This window comes from Plectropomus leopardus, chromosome 3, assembly GCF_008729295.1.
Source record: "Plectropomus leopardus isolate mb chromosome 3, YSFRI_Pleo_2.0, whole genome shotgun sequence".
NCBI classification, from domain to species: Eukaryota; Metazoa; Chordata; class Actinopteri; order Perciformes; family Serranidae; genus Plectropomus; species Plectropomus leopardus.
The window spans coordinates 23,270,553-23,288,244 of NC_056465.1; the positions used below are offsets into that span (position 1 = coordinate 23,270,553).

A 17,692-nucleotide genomic window follows, 5' to 3' on the forward strand; every position below is an offset into this window, starting at 1 on the left:
ACATGACAACTTAAATTAGACCAAAAGTTAATTGTGATATTATACTGCAAAAATAAATGGATTAACGTTTCATCAGCCTGCCCACAGAAGTTTCAACATCTGCATACCTGAAATAATATAATTTTGCAAATAAATGTTATGCACTGACTTTGTTGGAAATGCAAAATGTACAAGGTAAGAATAAGCCATGTTCTTTGCAATTAATTGGCCAGCCCACTACAACGGACGTGACGTCCCAAAGACGTCCCCGGAAATTACGCAGTTGTCCCCCCGACTCATAATACATCCATGCCCCGACTTCCTTATAACACATCCATGCTTTACATATATGTTTTTTTAATCTAGGTTGCTTTTGCGCTCCTGGACAGTTTCTATATGCAACTGTAGTGCTGGAAATGTTTTAAAATGCAATTAACCAGTCTTAATTGGAAACGCATTTCAACGAAACCACAGACTTTAAATGGGGAGGGCAGACCGTGGATCTATTATAAGGGGCAGACCATTTTTTTAAGACGGGCGGAGCTAGTAGTGCGCACGCGCCATACACAAAATGTAAAAAAAGATCTCCTCCTCCTCCTCTACAATGGGGGAGAGGGGTGCATTTCCCACACAGAGCAGGCAGCCAGTACTGGGCCTGGTTTGAATAAACCGGAGAGGAGGACCGGGACGCGGTGTTCAGTGTGGTCTCGGCCGCCTCTTGACGCACCGATGTTAGCGCGGTGGCTGCTGCCTGCGCTCTGGGCTCTGTCCGCAGAGGCAGACTTCTTCCACTTCGACAGCATCTCCAATGTTTCCACCTACTATTTTAATTACATTTATTGCAACATATGGGAGGGGGAGTGTCAGCCGCACCAAGACGATGCTACACAACAAGGTAAGGCACAAATTCATATAATGATATCTGTCCTATCGTAAGCTATTATGTAATGCTTCTCAAATTTGGCACAAATGTAGCCTGTTTGCACGTTACATTTTAACACTAATTTGCTCCCTGCGGATTATTATATTGCTGATTTATCACTGTCTTCTTGTTTTGCTGTGATGAGAGCAGTTCCTACCCGGGAGCTCTGGGCAGGTTTTCCTCAGGACTACATCAGCCTGCTGCATCAGTGGTACTGTAGTCTGGGCCAGTGCTGTGAGTCTGGAGACTGCAGGATCACCAACAACATCACAGGTAGCACACTCAAGCTTGGTGGTTGCCATTTTCTGCTTAAACGGTCCAGTGCACATGTTGGGACAGTCCCATCAAGTGCCAGCAAATATACTGTCTCTGGACATTACTGTAAATCACGTTTTTCTTTTCTTTTTTTTTTTTTTTTTAAAAAAAATCACTGTTTGCGTTGTGCACAATCTGTCCCTTATAGGATTTCATGAAGAGAATGGGACTTTTATTGGAGTCATAGATTCATAGTTTGTTCTAGGGGTCAACTGATACTGTTTTTTTTTTATTATTGGTGGTTAATGAGACTGATAATAGATGTTTGGAACCGAGATGCTTTTACAATCAAAATGAAAATATCTCTGTCAAACAAACTCCAACACAAAACTTAAATGCCTTAAGCAAACGTTTGCTCAAAACTGAAATTCTTACATCATATACTACAAATTTCCTGCAACTTTTTTTTTTAAAGTTAAGTGAACATTTAAATAATAAAAAAGAATAAATAAAAATTGCGGTTTAACTGAGTAAAAGTTCCTCTAATGCTGACACTTCTGCAGACTGTCTTCCCTGGTGATGGTTGAGTGTAATACACGCTCTTTATCATTCATTAATTTTATCGGTGGTCATTAAATAAACGTTGATACAGATAATTTCCTTGTTTCATGTAGTTTTTATTGTATTCTTAACATTTCAGCAGTTTGGGTATGTTCATGAAGTGTCACGTATACTCTACAAATAATTTGTTCAACATCTACAAAATAAAACAACAGCTCAACTGCTGAATCTTAACTAGTAGCTGTTAAAATGTTGCAAATAATTTAAAAAACTATCTGTTGGTGGACTGTCCAAATAAAATGTACCTCTCGAGGGCTTTCAGAATGCTTTGTTCATTTTGAATCCTGCTCTAGTTGCACCTATACGACTCCAGTTTGTTTATTTCTATATATTAGCTGTTCTTTAGCTGCATAATTAAATACTTACATTGCTCACCTTTGAGCAATGCACCTCAGCTTATTGCACATTAAATATTGTCACAAGATATTATGTCCATGACTTCAACTTAACCCTATTATTGCAAACACCAGTGAATCACTCTGCTTCACTGCAGAAACATATTTAGAGAAGTTTATACTGAGTAGGTGTGAGATACATGAAAAACTCATGAGCTTCGTGTGAAGCTTCCAAACTTAAATATAATAATGCTGCATCATTGCTGGGTTTTGTTATTATCAGATACTGGCATTATTAAGTTGTGCACTCTGTTCTACGCACACATGCACGTGGATGCGCACATTAACGCACATCTTATCTCTGAACATTGCATCTGTTTGCTGTACTGTGAACTTTTGCACATTCCCTTTATAGTTTTGGAACTTCCTTTGCAAAACTGCAAAGCTGCAACTACAGCTTTCTAATTCTGAAACTGCTGTGATGTACATATTTATTATTACAATATTTGTAAGTATCTCCTCCATATATTTTTTATTGTAATTTTCTGCTCTATATCTTGACTGTTGAAAGATTTTGCATTTATTTTTATATAATTTTTTTAAATTTTTTTATTGGAATCAGATTTGGTGCACATCATACAACACAGCATACCTTCATCATTCTCTTTCTGGTTATAACACCAAAGTGGGAAAGAAAATTATAAAATAGAAAATAAATTAGAAATATATGTTGCAAAATCATTCATACAGGCAACAGCAACACTAATAGTAAGTGTTTCGTAATAAAAAGAAACAAAAAAAGGAAAAAACAAGCAAAAAACAGATGAAAAGATGAATTAAAAACTGGAGAAATTAATATTTTTATTTAATCTGAACATGTTTAATACAAAAGTAAATTCCTTTTCAGTAAAAACTTCTTTGGTAATAAATCTTATTCTGATCCTGAAATCATTTTCTGATGTGCAGGTCTGGCTCGGGACCTTCAGACAAAGCTCCACGGGCAGCACCTGGCTCAGTCGGTGGTTCTGAAAGCCATTCAGGGTTTTATCAATAACCCTGAGTCCAACAAGCCGCTGACGCTCTCCTTCCACGGCTGGTCCGGCACTGGAAAGAACTTTGTGGCACGGATCATTGCAGATAACCTGTATCGAGACGGAGTGAAGAGCGAGTGTGTCCGACTGTTCATTGCCCCGTTTCACTTCCCCCACGCCAGACTGGTAGACACGTACAAGGTGAGACAGCCAGAGCCCTGTTGGCACAGAGTGTGACGTCCCATGCCAGAAACATGCTGGCAGTGTTCTCGGGTCCCCCGTTTGCTTAGTCAGATGTTTAATCTGTGTGATTTAACTCAACGTATGAATGATAACGGTTTGGACAGATGGTCCAAGTCAAACTTCTGTCCTTTTTTTGCACCTGGCATTTATCCTATCGGGTCACAGGTGCCAGTGTGCGCCCATTGACACACATTTTTACACAATCACTGCATTAGATTTCATAATAATGTTTACAGTGTTATTGCACAAATGAGTCCACACTTAACAGATTATAGTACGCAGAACAACCTTTAAACCCTAATACTATCAAAAGCTGCATATGAGGACATTTCTGCTGTTTTCATAAGGTCTCTCTTATCAGAGTAATGACGAAAAGAATTAATAAAACTTTTAAATTACCTTTTGTCCCTCGTGACACACTGTATTGTAAAGGGGAAAATGCAAATTTATTTTACATAGAGCAAAAATATGTAATATACAAAAAAAACAACTTCAGCTTTGTTGTCATGTCTATTAAAAATGCAGTAAGAGGCACCCGATAGCTCCCCTGCAGGCACCCCATGCGCAGAGACCGTGTCCTCACCGCAGCAGCCGCTGGTCTAACTACAAAATGCGTCCCTTTGCCACATGTCATCTCCTCTCTCTCCCCCTTTGATGCTTAAGCTGTCCTATAAGATAAAGGCAAAAATCCCCCCAAAAAAACCATCTTAAAAAAAAATAAAACGGGAAAACAGTAGTGTAGGATGAGACCTCTGCGTATCATTTGGCCCCTGGTAAAAACCTCCTGAATATCTGGATATTAAGTTAAGGACGAAAAAGATGAGCACAAATTAGCAGGTGCTGAGCTAGTGGCCTGTAGCGTCAAAGAAACGCTTATTTGTAATGTCAAAATGCTTTATTCACTGTTTTCATAGGTTTAAATCACCAGGTCTTGTTGTTTTGGAGAGAAAGACACCTCTCATTTGGCTCCCAGTTAAATCCTCCTGAACAAAAAAAACACTGAAGGAGAAGTTTCAGCTGGCTGCAATCTTCAATCCTCACTGCTAGATGCCACCAAATCCCCCTAAATCTTACTTTTCCTTTAAAACCTGAACAGAGTCAAAAGTAAATTGTCTTGTTTCTGTTCTTCAGATTGTGTTTTAGAGATTTACAACAGAAGTCAGTTCTTACTCTGTGTATCCAGGGCCAGCTGAGGGAGGCGATTCGGGACATGGTGCTGCGCTGCCCTCAGACTCTGTTCATCTTCGACGAGGCCGAGAAGCTTCACCCAGGCCTCATCGATGCCATCAAACCCTACATGGATCACTACGACAACGTAGACGGTGTCAGCTACCGCAGAGCCATCTTCCTCTTTCTCAGGTTGGTTTATAGGTCGGCCACGTCCGGTCAGAGACTCAGAACGTATTACGCCTCTGTCCCGGGTGTCCTGGCAGCTCGTCTGTGATGAAGGATGTTCATCTGAGTTTCTTTTATCCGTCTTTATCGATTCACTATGTTTTCAATCATTCGTGTTCCACGTCAGATAACGGACAATCTGTTCAGTCAAATATAGAAGAGTGTTTTTCAGTGCACTGTTACGGTGAAGTGGTTTGATGTAGGAGAGACCTGGGGTCACTAATACACAACGGTATCGTATTATGGTATACAAAATCACGTCAAATATTCATGCAGAATTTCTATTATTGGATTATTTTTAAATAGCATTTTGTAATTTTGTCACAGTAACTAAATATCACTATTTAAAGTTAAGATTAAGTTAAAAATGCCCTTTTTTTGATTCTCTTTTTACTGGTTTATGTGAACATACAAAAAACAAAATACGCAACCAAACGAACATGAAGAGCTTGCAATCATGTAAAAAGGAAAAAATAAGTAAATGCATAAGTTGATAAATAAAAAGATAAAATAGAATGAACAGATAAATAATAAAACAGTAATATAGAATGGGGTAGAAAATAAGTCGAAAAGCAAACAAACTGTTGTATTGTATCTGTTGTATTAAAGTGTGTCTGCGTCTTCCTGAAGGAGACACAGACACTCAGGCAATAACACTAACAGTGTACAAAATACTGGCAACCAAATCCAGCAAGAAAAAAAATCAGACAGACAAAAAGTAAATAGATTCAAAATAATTAACATCCAGTCCAGGAGGTCCACGTAAGACAGCCCATCACACATTGCATTTTAATATCATCCAAAGCTATGGCTCCACATCCTTTTTCCAGACCACTTCTATAATCCACTGCCTAATCCATCAAGATGCAGAGGCGCCCAGGTAATCAAGAAATGGGTCCCAGGTCTGATAGAACAAAAAGTGTTTATCCTTTAAGGCTGTAGAGAAAACTTTAAATTGAATAATACTGCTTTTACATCGTGTTTTTGGTGTACCTGTAATCTCTACAGCAACATTGGTGGAGCAACGATCAATGATGTGGCGTTGGACTTCTGGCACTCCGGTCAAAATCGAGAGGACATCGGTATGGAAGACCTGGAGCACCGGCTACGAGCTGAAACTATGGAGTCTCATGGTACGTTGCAGTGCTGGCTTTACGTTTGTCAGCCGGTCGCCAGATGCTCAGCTCTCCTCTGCAGTAGTTTATGTGTTTACTTCAGCTCTCTGCCATTTCACCCTGGACAGAAAGTGAACAAATCTTGTTACTGAGTGAGTTGCAAAACTTTTTAAACATGTGTGGTGGGCGAGAGTTAAAGTTACTCCACTGTTGTGTTTGACCAAGATAATTGGCAGAAAGCTGCACGTATTGATTCTTGGCAGAATCTGTGCTACAAGAAACCCTCTCACATTAAAGCGAGCCTTTTCTAGCTTATTCTAAAACATTGATTTGTGGAGCTTTAATTGCGTTTTGGGATTTCTAAGAAATTTCTCTACATTGTTCTCTTTCCCAGGTGGGTTTGCTCAAAGTGAGCTGATGTCTGGCCACTTGATCGACTTCTTTGTGCCATTCCTGCCTTTGGAGTACCGCCATGTCAAGCTCTGTGCACGGGACGCCTACGCAGCACGAGGTCTGGAGACGGATGAAGCTACGCTGGACGAGGTGGCCAAGGCAATGCTGTACGTCCCCAAAGAAGAGAGACTCTTCTCAGCCCAGGGATGCAAGTCCATACCCCAGCGGATCAACTTCTTTCTCCCCTAGATGGAGAGACAGATGGAGAGAGAGACCTGGAGGAGGTGTGAGATTGCTTTACCAGCCCATCTGCATACAGAGCCACAGACAAGACGTGTCTTCTCTGCTCCGCTCTACGTACTCTCCCCCCACAGATCGTGTCTGTCCAGGTCCCTCAGAGAAGGCCAGACAGCGGGGCAGATCCAGTATAAGAGGGGAGAGCAGCACGACCCACCCTGCGGGCATGAGAAGTGCCAGACGGTCATCATGTGCAGTGTGGTGGCTCCTCTTCACCTGCCCGGTTCGAATCCTCACAGTATCAAGACAGAGAATTAGACAGTGTTAGTGGTCGTGAAGTGTGTGTCATAGAGAGATACTTATACATATTTTATCACACTATTTATGTATTTTCACCTCAGCCCCAAGTGGTGTGCTGGTTTTTTGTTTTTTTTTTTTAAAGTTCATCCTTCATGTGTTAGTATTTGCATGTTAGACATTGTACTTAAATTTGCCCTTATTATTTATTGACATCATTTGTGCCATATTTCAGCATCTTGATGCAACAGATTATTTTTTGGTGGTTCTGAAAGGTTTGGTTGATATTAATGGCACTTGTGTGAAGAGTTTGGAGTGTGTGAGAGCTAAGGTATGAGGCACTGTGATGCAAAAACTTGAAATAGTTTTATACGAGAGTACATGTGCCAAAGCAATGAATATATTTCTAAGGTTTGTTTTTTTGTGTAAATATTTTTATTAATTTATATTTTATCTGTAATTTCATTGTTTTATATGGAACTGATTCATTTCTAGATATAATATTATGCTGTTAATTTGGGGCATAGTTAACAAACGTGTTTATTGCTTGCCTTATGATTTAATTCATGCATTCACTTTCACATCCTCTCACACAGACTTGGTTGGTTTAAGTGATTTGAGTGCCAAAGCTCAGGGTCAAATCTGAGGAAAAACTAGAAATATCAGAGATGGTTTTGAGAAAATAAATACCCACTGTAAACCAAAAAAATGTGTGTTTATGTAATGCAATCATTTGCAGGGATTCATTTGTCAAATTAATGTTGGCAGTCTCAATGTATTAATTGGTTTACATGGTGCATACATCTGTCTTTAAATAGTAGATCATAAAAGGAGCAGTAACAGAACATCCTACACAATCCTGAGCTGAAAGGATTAGTTGATTAATCGATCAACAGAATGATAACTAAATAATTTTTTTTTTTTAGATTTTTGAAATGTGAAAAATGACTGTCTTGAAGTCTTCCATGACAGATTTCAATTTTAGATTTTGAAGTGCAAAACAGGACAATTTAAACATGGCAAATTGGGCTCTAGGAAATTGTATGCATTTTACATCATTTCTGACAGTTAAGAACATTTTTTAGCAGTGGTGAGTTGTGCGGGTTTTATGCAGAGGTCAGACAGAAAATAACTGCAGAGGAAGAAACGTCCGTGAAGGGCATTAGCTCTGTTGAACTGGAACCATGGAATAAAGTTTTATTTCTAGGACTGTGACTCTCTTGGTAGGAGGACAGACCAGTAACTTCCTTAACAGCTTGAAATGAAAGGTCTTACACATGTGAGAACACGTTTTATACATGTCAACAAAATAATCGGTAGCATAGGCTTATATTTTTGTGAGGGGGGGAAACAGGGGAAATGTCCCCCTCAATATTTATAACGTGCTTTTTACTTACTAGATAATTGAAAAACTGAAAATATTGGCCCTGATAATCGTCTAGACCAATAATCTGTCGGCCCCCTGGTTCAATGCAGTCAGAGGTGTATTTTGCAGATTTGGAGCGAAGGAGTAAGTGTAAGTTTGGGAATTCTCACGTAGTTTATTAAAGTGTTTTTGTGGGGAAAATAAAGTAAATTGTTCTTCAAATCAGTATTTTTATGTCAAATCACGCCTGGAGTAGCCTTGACCACATTTGTTTTCAAGGCAGTATACTGTATGTCCCATTATTTTATTCAGTTCGACCTGAATACCTTTAAAACTTCTACATTTAACAGTTATTTAACTATATTTATTATGATTTTCCACACATATGATTCACAGGGATGTATTATTAGATGATTCACCCCAGGCGCATCACCCTTACTTGGGAGTGTATCAAGCAAACGCGTGGTCTGCTCCCATTGGCTGCAGCGACTATCCGTCAAGATTTCCTCTCCTCTGATTGGTCGAGAGAAGCAACGCTTCCTTATTGAGATTCTGAGCCGCGGTCCAATCAGATTCAGACATCTGTGCGGAGCCGAGAGGAGAGCGGCGGCGGCGCCTCAGCGTTTTTCACTGTAACATTACTGTATGAGGGACTGGACCGACTAACAGCGTCTGCTGCACGGTGTAGGCACTTTACACAGACTTATTAATAAGTGTAGTGTTTATTTGATAAGGCGGGGTGCTCCAGCTGGTCACAATGACAGCGCTGTCGCTGCTTTTAATGGTCGTGTCGGCCGCATCTGTACTGGCCGAGTCCACTGTGTATCTGCGGGAGCAGTTTGAAGATGGGGGTGAGGTCATTTTATGTATTTAATTTACCGTTATTGAAGGTTTTATCGTGGTATTTAAACTCTAATATATCTGATATTATGATACTGAATAACTGCATGAGTGGTACACCCCGGTGTCTTCATGTTGTGGGATGTTGTATTGATTTTTTTTTTTTTTTTTTTTTTAACATGGCAGCCCATAACTTTACATTGTCTGTGTTGTATTATACCCCTCCAGCTCTGTTTAAGATGAATTTAGTCTACATGGACTCCATTTGTCTTTTGACCCTTTCCTCTCCCCTCCTTTTCTCTCCATTTCACCCCCCAGCTATCAGCAAAACCCTGTCCGTCTCCCCATCCCCCTCCTGCACATCCCTCCCCTGGTCAATCACTGTTACCCCTCTTTACATAGCTGCCCTGATCCTCCATCAGCAGCCTCATAACTAAACACAGTGTAGATGTGAACACTTGAAGCCTGTCCCTGCAGCGTAACAAGCTCCCAGTGCACCTGCACTGATGCATCATCAGTGTTGGGTTAGCAGCCTGTGTGAGTGTGTTCACAGTGACTGGCCGTGCAGCTGAACCTACTCTTGTTTGTGCAGATGCCTGGAAGAGCCGCTGGGTTGAATCCAAACACAGGTCAGACTTCGGCAAGTTTGTCCTGACTGCAGGAAAGTTCTACGGAGATGCAGAGAAAGACAAAGGTGAGTGGAGAGGTTAGACTGTTGCCACCCAGTGTGGAGCTGATGGTGAGCGCCCACATTGTTTTGGGTGTGTTTTATAGAATAAGGGTGTGTATCTGTTTGTCTGCAGTCTGTGTTAAGGAGATTTAGGGGATTTTGCTGAGATTTAACAATGGATTGGTGCTTGTTTGGGATTCATCTAGGTGTTGACGTTGGTTTTTAATGGGCTATTTCTCTTAATTCTTTAGCTGTTTAGGTCAGTGGTACCCAACTGGTCCAGAAGTCTACACATTAGAAATGAAAATTATTTAGTTTTATTTCACAAAATGTAAACAAAACATTGGCTAGAACTCAAAGAAATAAAACAAGTTGCAAGAAGAAACAGAAATGGAAATTAAGGTGTGACAGATTATCAGCCTGGCTGATTATCGGAGCTGATATTTGGCATTTTGGCGATTATCTGTATTGGTGTTTTATTTTAATGATCGCTGATAAAAATTAATAAATGAAAAAGTAAATATATTGCACAAAAATTTGACATTTGTTAAAGGCATTTACACAAAGTTTTGTGTTGGTGTTTGATTTATTCCAAATTTTAAATTTCAACCGAAATATTTTAATTGTTATTGTAAATGCATATCGGCTCCAAATATTTATTGTTCTCATTAAGTACTAATAACCGGCATCTGTATCTGCGCTGAAAAAACGCAATCAGTCGATCCCTGTTTGAATAAAAGCTATTTGCCAGAAATTAACTTCACTTAAAAATAAGTGTTTTTACAAACACAAGTCACTTGTGGTCCAAACAGAACGGACCTGTGATCCACTTTTGGACCGTGACCCATCAGTTGGGGACCACAGGTTTAAGTGACATTTGCTATTGGCACAATACCGAGACAGTATACACCCATGAACAGAAGTTACATGGTGTTTTTCGAGTCACTTTTTGAAGTAAAATTAAAATGAGATACATGCATCTCTGTCTCCCTGACCTGGAGATAAGAGCTGGAACTAAGTGACATTTGAGGACGTGGGTTTTGTTTCAACATTGGTGGACACATATGAAAGAGATGGTTTGGAGGAAATTTTTAACGTCACATGTCTAATTTCCTGCCTTCTGGTGAATTTTCCACCACCAATTTATGGTTAAAATGTTTTAAATTTTGTAAAATAGAAGTCTACTTCATTTTTTTTAATAGAAGGGGACAAATACACACTGTGAATATTAAAGGGGGACCTGTGTCCCCTGCGTCCCCCCAAGAAATCTAAGCCTAACTTGAAGTTACTCTGGGTTAGATGACACTGAATTAGTTTGTGGGCTCAAATGTTATTATTGTTTAAGTGATCTGACCAGATTGGATGATTGTGAAGTTCAGGCTTCCAGCTATGAATCTAAAAGCTGCTCTTAACTCAGTGAAATCCTCGTGATAGGAGCTGTCAGGGTGTCTCAGAGTTATTCACTCTGTGGAGCAGCTCCAGTATTTGTCTCGACTTGACATCATCAGAACAGCCTGTATCTCAGCTGCACAACTTGAGGAGAGACTCAAATTCACACTTTTAAACTAATTTGAGCTTTCGATTGAAACACCACGGGTTAATTGTGATACTTACAGCTGAAGTGTCCTGCAATGGGGATATTGTAGAGTAACGTCTCTTTTGTTGTTGTTTTTGCACTGCAGGTCTGCAGACGAGCCAGGACGCCCGCTTCTACGCCTTGTCATCCCGTTTTGATGACGTCAGCAACCAGGGCAAAACTCTGGTCATCCAGTTCACTGTGAAACATGAGCAGAACATTGACTGCGGTGGGGGCTACATTAAACTGTTCCCCTCTGGTCTCAACCAGGAGGACATGCACGGGGACTCCGTCTACAACATCATGTTCGGTGAGTGTGGATAGTTTTAAAAAGGTCTGTGTTGACGTGTTTCTTCTGTAGTATTTCACCTCAGTTTTACAGCTCTTTGTGAAGTTGTTCACACAGATACAGTAATATAAATTAAACACTTTTGGTTCATTGTCCACTTATTGTGGACACAAAATGTACACATTTTGTTTCACAAAGCGTAGTAAATGTTTTTCTTTTTAATTTCTTAGATGTCTTTCTGATAATTATCAGGGCTCAGCATTTATGTTTTTTTGTTTACTCTCTTTAAAAACAACCCTGTTTTAGCCACCTTGCTCTCAAACTTGGGTCAAATTGCCCATTACGTAGATGGGAGTTTCCCCTATATCCTTTAACACCACTCAACTCAACTCCCTGTTTCCAGGATAGTTGAAATGCTCGCTCATGCTTTAGCTCATAAACTTTGTCTTTGCTCGTCGCCATTTCTCATAAGTCTCTGTTGGTACGGTATTGCGCATTTGAAACGGAGATGAGAATGAAGCAAGATAACTCAATCCTTAGCTACTTTAATCAGTAGCTCTGAGGAAAAAGATTGTTATTCTTTTATACTACCTGCCTGATTGGGCAACTGAGGCGAGATCTGCTAGCACATAGACTGTATATAAACATATACAGTCTATGTGCTAGCCCAATACTGCATTTTACTTGCCCTGGGCAATCGGGCAACCCTTGGCGTCTAGCCTTAATTATTATCCCCCTTGTGTTTGCCTAGTTTCTGATCTTAACTTCAAAGATTGGATTCCACATTTTTACTTATGCGTTTGCTTGTTCAGGTCCTGACATCTGTGGCCCCGGCACAAAGAAGGTCCATGTCATCTTCAACTATAAAGGCAAGAACCATCTGATTAACAAGGACATCAGGTGCAAGGTGAGACATCAGTAAAACGTTTTATTTTGGAAATGGCAGACATTTAATAATTCCTGTTGCATGAAGCAGTTGGTCCCAGGGTCTGTTCCAGCGTATTTGCATTTTGCAATAACAACGGTGCCATTGTCCTTCTCAAAATAAACTCGAACCAGCAAGGACATATTAAAAGTGTTTTGAATTCTAAGCACGTTACATGCAAATCACTTGTGAATAAAATGCAATCACAATAGCTGCTAACTTTTCTTTTGTATCTTGCAGGATGATGAGTACTCCCACTTGTACACACTGATTGTGAACCCAGACAACACTTACGAGGTCAAGATCGACAATAAGAAGGTCGAGTCTGGCAATCTGGAGGATGACTGGGACTTCCTGCCTCCCAAAAAAATTAAGGACCCTGAAGCCAAAAAGCCAGAAGACTGGGATGACAGGGAGAAGATTCCCGACCCTGACGATAAGAAACCAGAGGTCAGTCTGCTTGAGACACTCTAGAAGTCCTGCTGGGGCCGTTTTTTCCTGCCGATACACAAACGACAGCATTCGCTTAATTTGTGTGAAACACATCCGTCTTTTAAAAATGTATTTGGTTTGCCTTTGTGGGGTTGTTTCTTCACCTTGTCTCTCTGGTAGGACTGGGACAAGCCCGAGAACATTCCAGATCCTGATGCTAAGAAGCCTGATGACTGGGATGAAGAGATGGACGGAGAGTGGGAGCCACCTATGGTCGCTAACCCTGAATACAAGGTAACTGCAAATAATTATAGCACGTTATATACCATGTCCACTCGAATAGTCCAGTATCTCAGTATAAAATGAATGCAATGCAGTGAAGTATTGATATTTTACAGAGCAAGCGCACCACTTATTGCTATAAATCCCACAGTACACATGCAGTTTGCCAGTGATGACTGAGTAAAAAAGGATTGATTATGGATTTTTCATTACAAGTGTAAGTCGTAATTTTTGTGAAGCATTTTTGTGTTGTTGCCTCATTAACTTCAACATGCAATCTGGCCAATTAAATTTAATACTTTATTTCCACGTCAACACAGTTGAAAGTAATTTGCCTCAGTGCAGCTCTTAAAAAGAGATGAAAAAACACACTTGAGTAAAGACAAGGAGCAAAACCAGTTATTAGATTTATGCAATCAAACATACCTATTGTGATGAAGTTTTAAAGTGCTTTGTGCTGCATAGCCTCCCCAGTCACACCAAACTTTTTAAGCTGGTGCAGAAAATAAAGCCTCTTTTTTTAGTAATTTGGGTGGTTTTGGCCTCCCACTTCAGAGTGTTGCATACAGTGGTGCCAAGGAAATTAAACTGTCAACACACTCCAAAATCACCCCTCTGAAAGTCAGTTATAATTTCTTCAGTCTTAAGGCCCTTTCACACATGCACTGCAACCCTTATGTAGACATTATGTGGAGGAACTGTATGCGAGAATGCAAATGCCCAAATCAGTTGAATCAGACATTAAACTCACCTTATCCTGCCAGCTCTCGAGTACAAAGTCCTGTGAAAAACAAACATCTGAGGATGAAGACAAATAGGCATTAACCCAGGGTCCACGCAGATCCTTAAAAAAGGCCTCAGATGGTATTAAAATTTCTTGAATTAATCTTTCAAAAGTCATAAAAATGCTTAGACATCTGAAGTAAGATTTTATGAAGCGTTTCTTTTTCTGATGTAGCACTGTAAAGTCTCAAAATTATTGCTATCATCTATTTCTTTTTTTAAAATAATTTAATAAATTCCTTTTTTTAAACTCATTATGATGAAAATCCAAATTGAGGAATCTCACATGCAGGTTGAGAAACACAGAATCGCACAGAAAACCATCTAGAAATCCCAGATATTTCCCACCTCTGTCAGTAAACTAAATAGATACTTTTATAATAATATATGTCCATTGTCTTTCATTTGTTCCACTCTAAAAAGAGTTTTTTTTCAACATTTGACATAGATAATCTAACTTTTTCTTTTCAAAAGTCATGTTTTATGTTACGATAAAAATTTGGGCAAAATAAAATTATCCTTCTTCAAGTTTGGTCATTAGAAAATTGGCCTTAAACTCAATTCCAATGAGCATTAAAAAAGTCTTACTACGTCTTAAGTCTACCTTGCCTTAAGCTGCAGGAACCCTGTTACAAAGTGAGCAACACAAATGTGTATGCGGAGAGATGACAGGTGAAGGCTGAAGCCGAAATTGTCAGACAACCATGAGTATCTGCTTATACCCAAATAAGCAACCCTCCCACCACCACCTAAACCAAACCACATATTTTCTGTAGGTAACACTGACACAGAAACTCCAGACCATTTCAGAGCCTGATTTAAGAAAACACTATTTGAAATGTTGCTTTCCGTACACCACTCCACTGCAGCCCTGACCTCAGGCCTGTTGGCAGCAAATAACATTAACTATTTATTTTATTATTTATTCCAATTAAACTTCTTAATCAGCCAGTGTATCTCCATGTTGTGATTCCTCTGACATTAACGACATTGTCTGGGTGTTAACAGGGTGAGTGGAAGCCCAGAGAAATCGACAATCCTGCCTACAAGGGCAAGTGGATCCACCCTGAGATTGACAACCCGGAGTACACAGCCGACTCTGAGATCTATAAATACGACAGCATCGGCGTGATTGGACTCGACTTGTGGCAGGCAAGAAGATATTGTTGCTTACTGGCGTATTAACTGAATAATAAGGAGGGAATTTGCTTAAATGAATGGTGACAAACTGGTATTTGATTTTTACTTAAAAATATCCATCCAGGAAAAGGGACATTTTACTTGCACAGGTTTTATGTTCACAGTCTCGGCCAGTGCAGAACGTTTCTTTTCATGATGCTTTTCCTGTATTTGGATATGTTTGCATGAAGTACCTGACAGTAAAATGTTGACTTCTTCTTGATTAAGGTCAAGTCTGGTACCATCTTTGATAACTTCCTGATCACCAACGACCCAAACCTGGCAGAGGAAGTTGGCAACGACACGTGGGGTAAAACTAAGGTCAGTCCGAAACTTTCATCTTTAGGTGTCTATCCTGCGTATGCATTGGAGTATTTTGTGGTGTAAATATAGTATATACACAAATTCAATTGCTTTTAGCGTGTAGCCTTAAGTAAGGTTAATTTAGAGTCAGATTCAAAATACAGAGGCAAATGAAAGATGTTTCAGTTGCTCTTATACTTTACATGGACATAGAGAAATTATAAGAATTTTGAAAAAAATAGTATGCAAGAAAAACATGCATTATGCTACAATATAAATACAAATTTTAGAAAAATATTTCAGAAAATATAATAAAAATGTAAAAAATGATGTAATGAAATATATATAAGAACATTTAAGAATGAGTTATCTTTCATAAGTAATACAAATATATGAAATTTGTGGAAATATTTGCGAAAGAAATATAAGAAGTATGTGCAAACAAGTGCATCTTACTACAAGTGTGTATAGTTTATGGTATAGCATAGACAACTTGTATTTTATTACTCCTGTAAAGAAGATATCACAAAACTGTGGATTAATATACTTTGCTTTTTTTTTACATTGGAGTCCTGTGGAAGTTTGTTCGTCTTCAAGTAAACACACACGAGTTAATCCAAGGCCTTTTTTTGAGCTTCAACCCACCACACAAAGCCATGCACCAAAGGGCTGTACAAATATTCATTTAAATTCAATTTCAGTATCAGTTAGATCCGTAAAATACAATATCACAAATCACAATAAGCTGCAAAAGGCTTTACAACATATACCATTCCTCTGTATAAAATTTCAATCAACATAATAAAATAATTTTATTTTAAAAGGCTGGGAGTGTCTGAAACACGGAGGAAGGAGTTAAAGTTTGATGGCCACAGCCAGGAATTACTCCCTGTGGCGCTCTTGGGTCCATCTCGTACAAAAGTCTTGCAAACAAGTATAATTAAAAAAAAAAAAAAAAAAAGCTAAAAGTTGGAAGAATCAGGAGCAACGGGCTGCATGCACAGTCAACACACAGAATAACTGCCTGTAGACAGTCTTTGCTGCAAAGGAATAAATATATTCATCACTTCTTATTTTGTCGTCTCCAGGATGCAGAGAAAAAGATGAAAGAAAGCCAAGAGGAGGAGGAGAGGAAGAAACGTGAGGAAGAGGACAACCAGAGGAGAGAGGAGGCGAAGGAGGAAGACGAGGAGGAAGAGGAGAAGGATGAGGAGGAGGAAGAGGAAGATGAGGAGGAGGAGGGTGAGGAGCAGGAGGAGGAAGAAGAGGACGATGAAGGCACAGACTCTAAACTCAAGGATGAGTTATAAACTCGGTGCAGGAACTGACTGTCGGTGTCAATGAGCCATCGGAGCGAGGCTGGAGACTGATGAGATGATAGACCCTCATGACTGACACCCTGGGGTGGGGCTGGGCGGGACGGGGTTTTTCATTTGTTTGTTTACAAAGCGAGGGAGTAGGCGAAAAAGGGCAATTATTCTGTTTCCTGTTTCCATGTGCTACTACTACTACTACTATTATTATTATATTAGGAATAGAGAGACTGAAGATGTCGTAACGAATGTCGAGACAGGAAATCAATCAGCTTAATTGTTTTTCAGTTAACAGAAATATATAAATTGTCATTTGTGTTCTTCAAAAAACTGGGTTTTTATGAAGTATAATGTCGTGACATAAAAAAAGCTACATTTGGTGTGTGGATGATACCTTGAAGATTTTTTTTTTTTTTACCTCATGTGTCTTATTAATCAATGTCATGTTGTTTTTTTTATTTGTTTTTCGTTAATCTCTTGCAGTCAGTCACTCTGTCTCATGGTCCCCTTTAAAAGCTCCGTCAATGTCGTCAAAGGATTCAACAGGGTTGGTTTTGTAGGTTTATCTCGCCTGCTCTCATTGAAACGTCTTGATTTGAACAAGGGTTAATGTCACGGGGACATGAGCGCAACAAGACTGGCCTGTTGAAAAAAAGCTGTCGTCCATAGGATGGTAAAACGGGGTGCTTTAAGATGAAATCCCTTGCATAGTTTTGTACTGTATAGTTAACACTTTTTCACTTCAATGCACATACTGTAGTGTCGTGTGTGTCAAAAGAAACTGTGCTCAAACTCAGATGTACATTCAGAGCACTCAAGTAGCAGGAAAGCCTCTGTTCGTCCGGTACGTGTTCACTTTAGTTTTACTCATAGTCGGTGTACACAACCAGTTTCCTCGTTTCTAATATATC

General features: G+C 39.5%; 2 protein-coding genes across 2 annotated transcripts; both read left to right on the top strand.

Annotated features, from left to right (window-relative positions):
• Positions 1-594: 594 nt before the first annotated feature.
• Positions 595-7,511, top strand: tor3a (torsin family 3, member A). The gene is made up of 6 exons (XM_042483046.1): positions 595-874; positions 1,052-1,174; positions 3,079-3,344; positions 4,570-4,745; positions 5,790-5,914; positions 6,291-7,511. Exons 1-6 carry the CDS (start codon positions 709-711, stop codon positions 6,536-6,538), a joined length of 1,104 nt encoding a protein of 367 aa, XP_042338980.1. The 5' UTR covers positions 595-708; the 3' UTR covers positions 6,539-7,511.
• A 1,278-nt stretch (positions 7,512-8,789) lies between these two features.
• On the top strand, positions 8,790-16,879 carry calr (calreticulin). The gene is made up of 9 exons (XM_042512712.1): positions 8,790-9,040; positions 9,622-9,723; positions 11,382-11,585; positions 12,377-12,471; positions 12,730-12,939; positions 13,102-13,215; positions 14,995-15,138; positions 15,394-15,486; positions 16,557-16,879. Exons 1-9 carry the CDS (start codon positions 8,947-8,949, stop codon positions 16,776-16,778), a joined length of 1,278 nt encoding a protein of 425 aa, XP_042368646.1. The 5' UTR covers positions 8,790-8,946; the 3' UTR covers positions 16,779-16,879.
• The last annotated feature ends 813 nt before the right edge of the window (positions 16,880-17,692 follow it).

Bases quoted from the DNA above. Each gene is read 5' to 3' on its own strand.
- tor3a (XM_042483046.1), top strand. From the start codon at position 709: ATGTTAGCGCGGTGGCTGCTGCCTGCGCTCTGGGCTCTGTCCGCAGAG. The intron at 3,345-4,569 runs GTGAGACAGCCA...CTGTGTATCCAG, and splicing joins GACTGGTAGACACGTACAAG to GGCCAGCTGAGGGAGGCGAT. The intron at 4,746-5,789 runs GTTGGTTTATAG...TAATCTCTACAG, and splicing joins GCCATCTTCCTCTTTCTCAG to CAACATTGGTGGAGCAACGA.
- calr (XM_042512712.1), top strand. From the start codon at position 8,947: ATGACAGCGCTGTCGCTGCTTTTAATGGTCGTGTCGGCCGCATCTGTA. The intron at 9,724-11,381 runs GTGAGTGGAGAG...TTTGCACTGCAG, and splicing joins AGATGCAGAGAAAGACAAAG to GTCTGCAGACGAGCCAGGAC. The intron at 12,940-13,101 runs GTCAGTCTGCTT...TCTCTCTGGTAG, and splicing joins CTGACGATAAGAAACCAGAG to GACTGGGACAAGCCCGAGAA.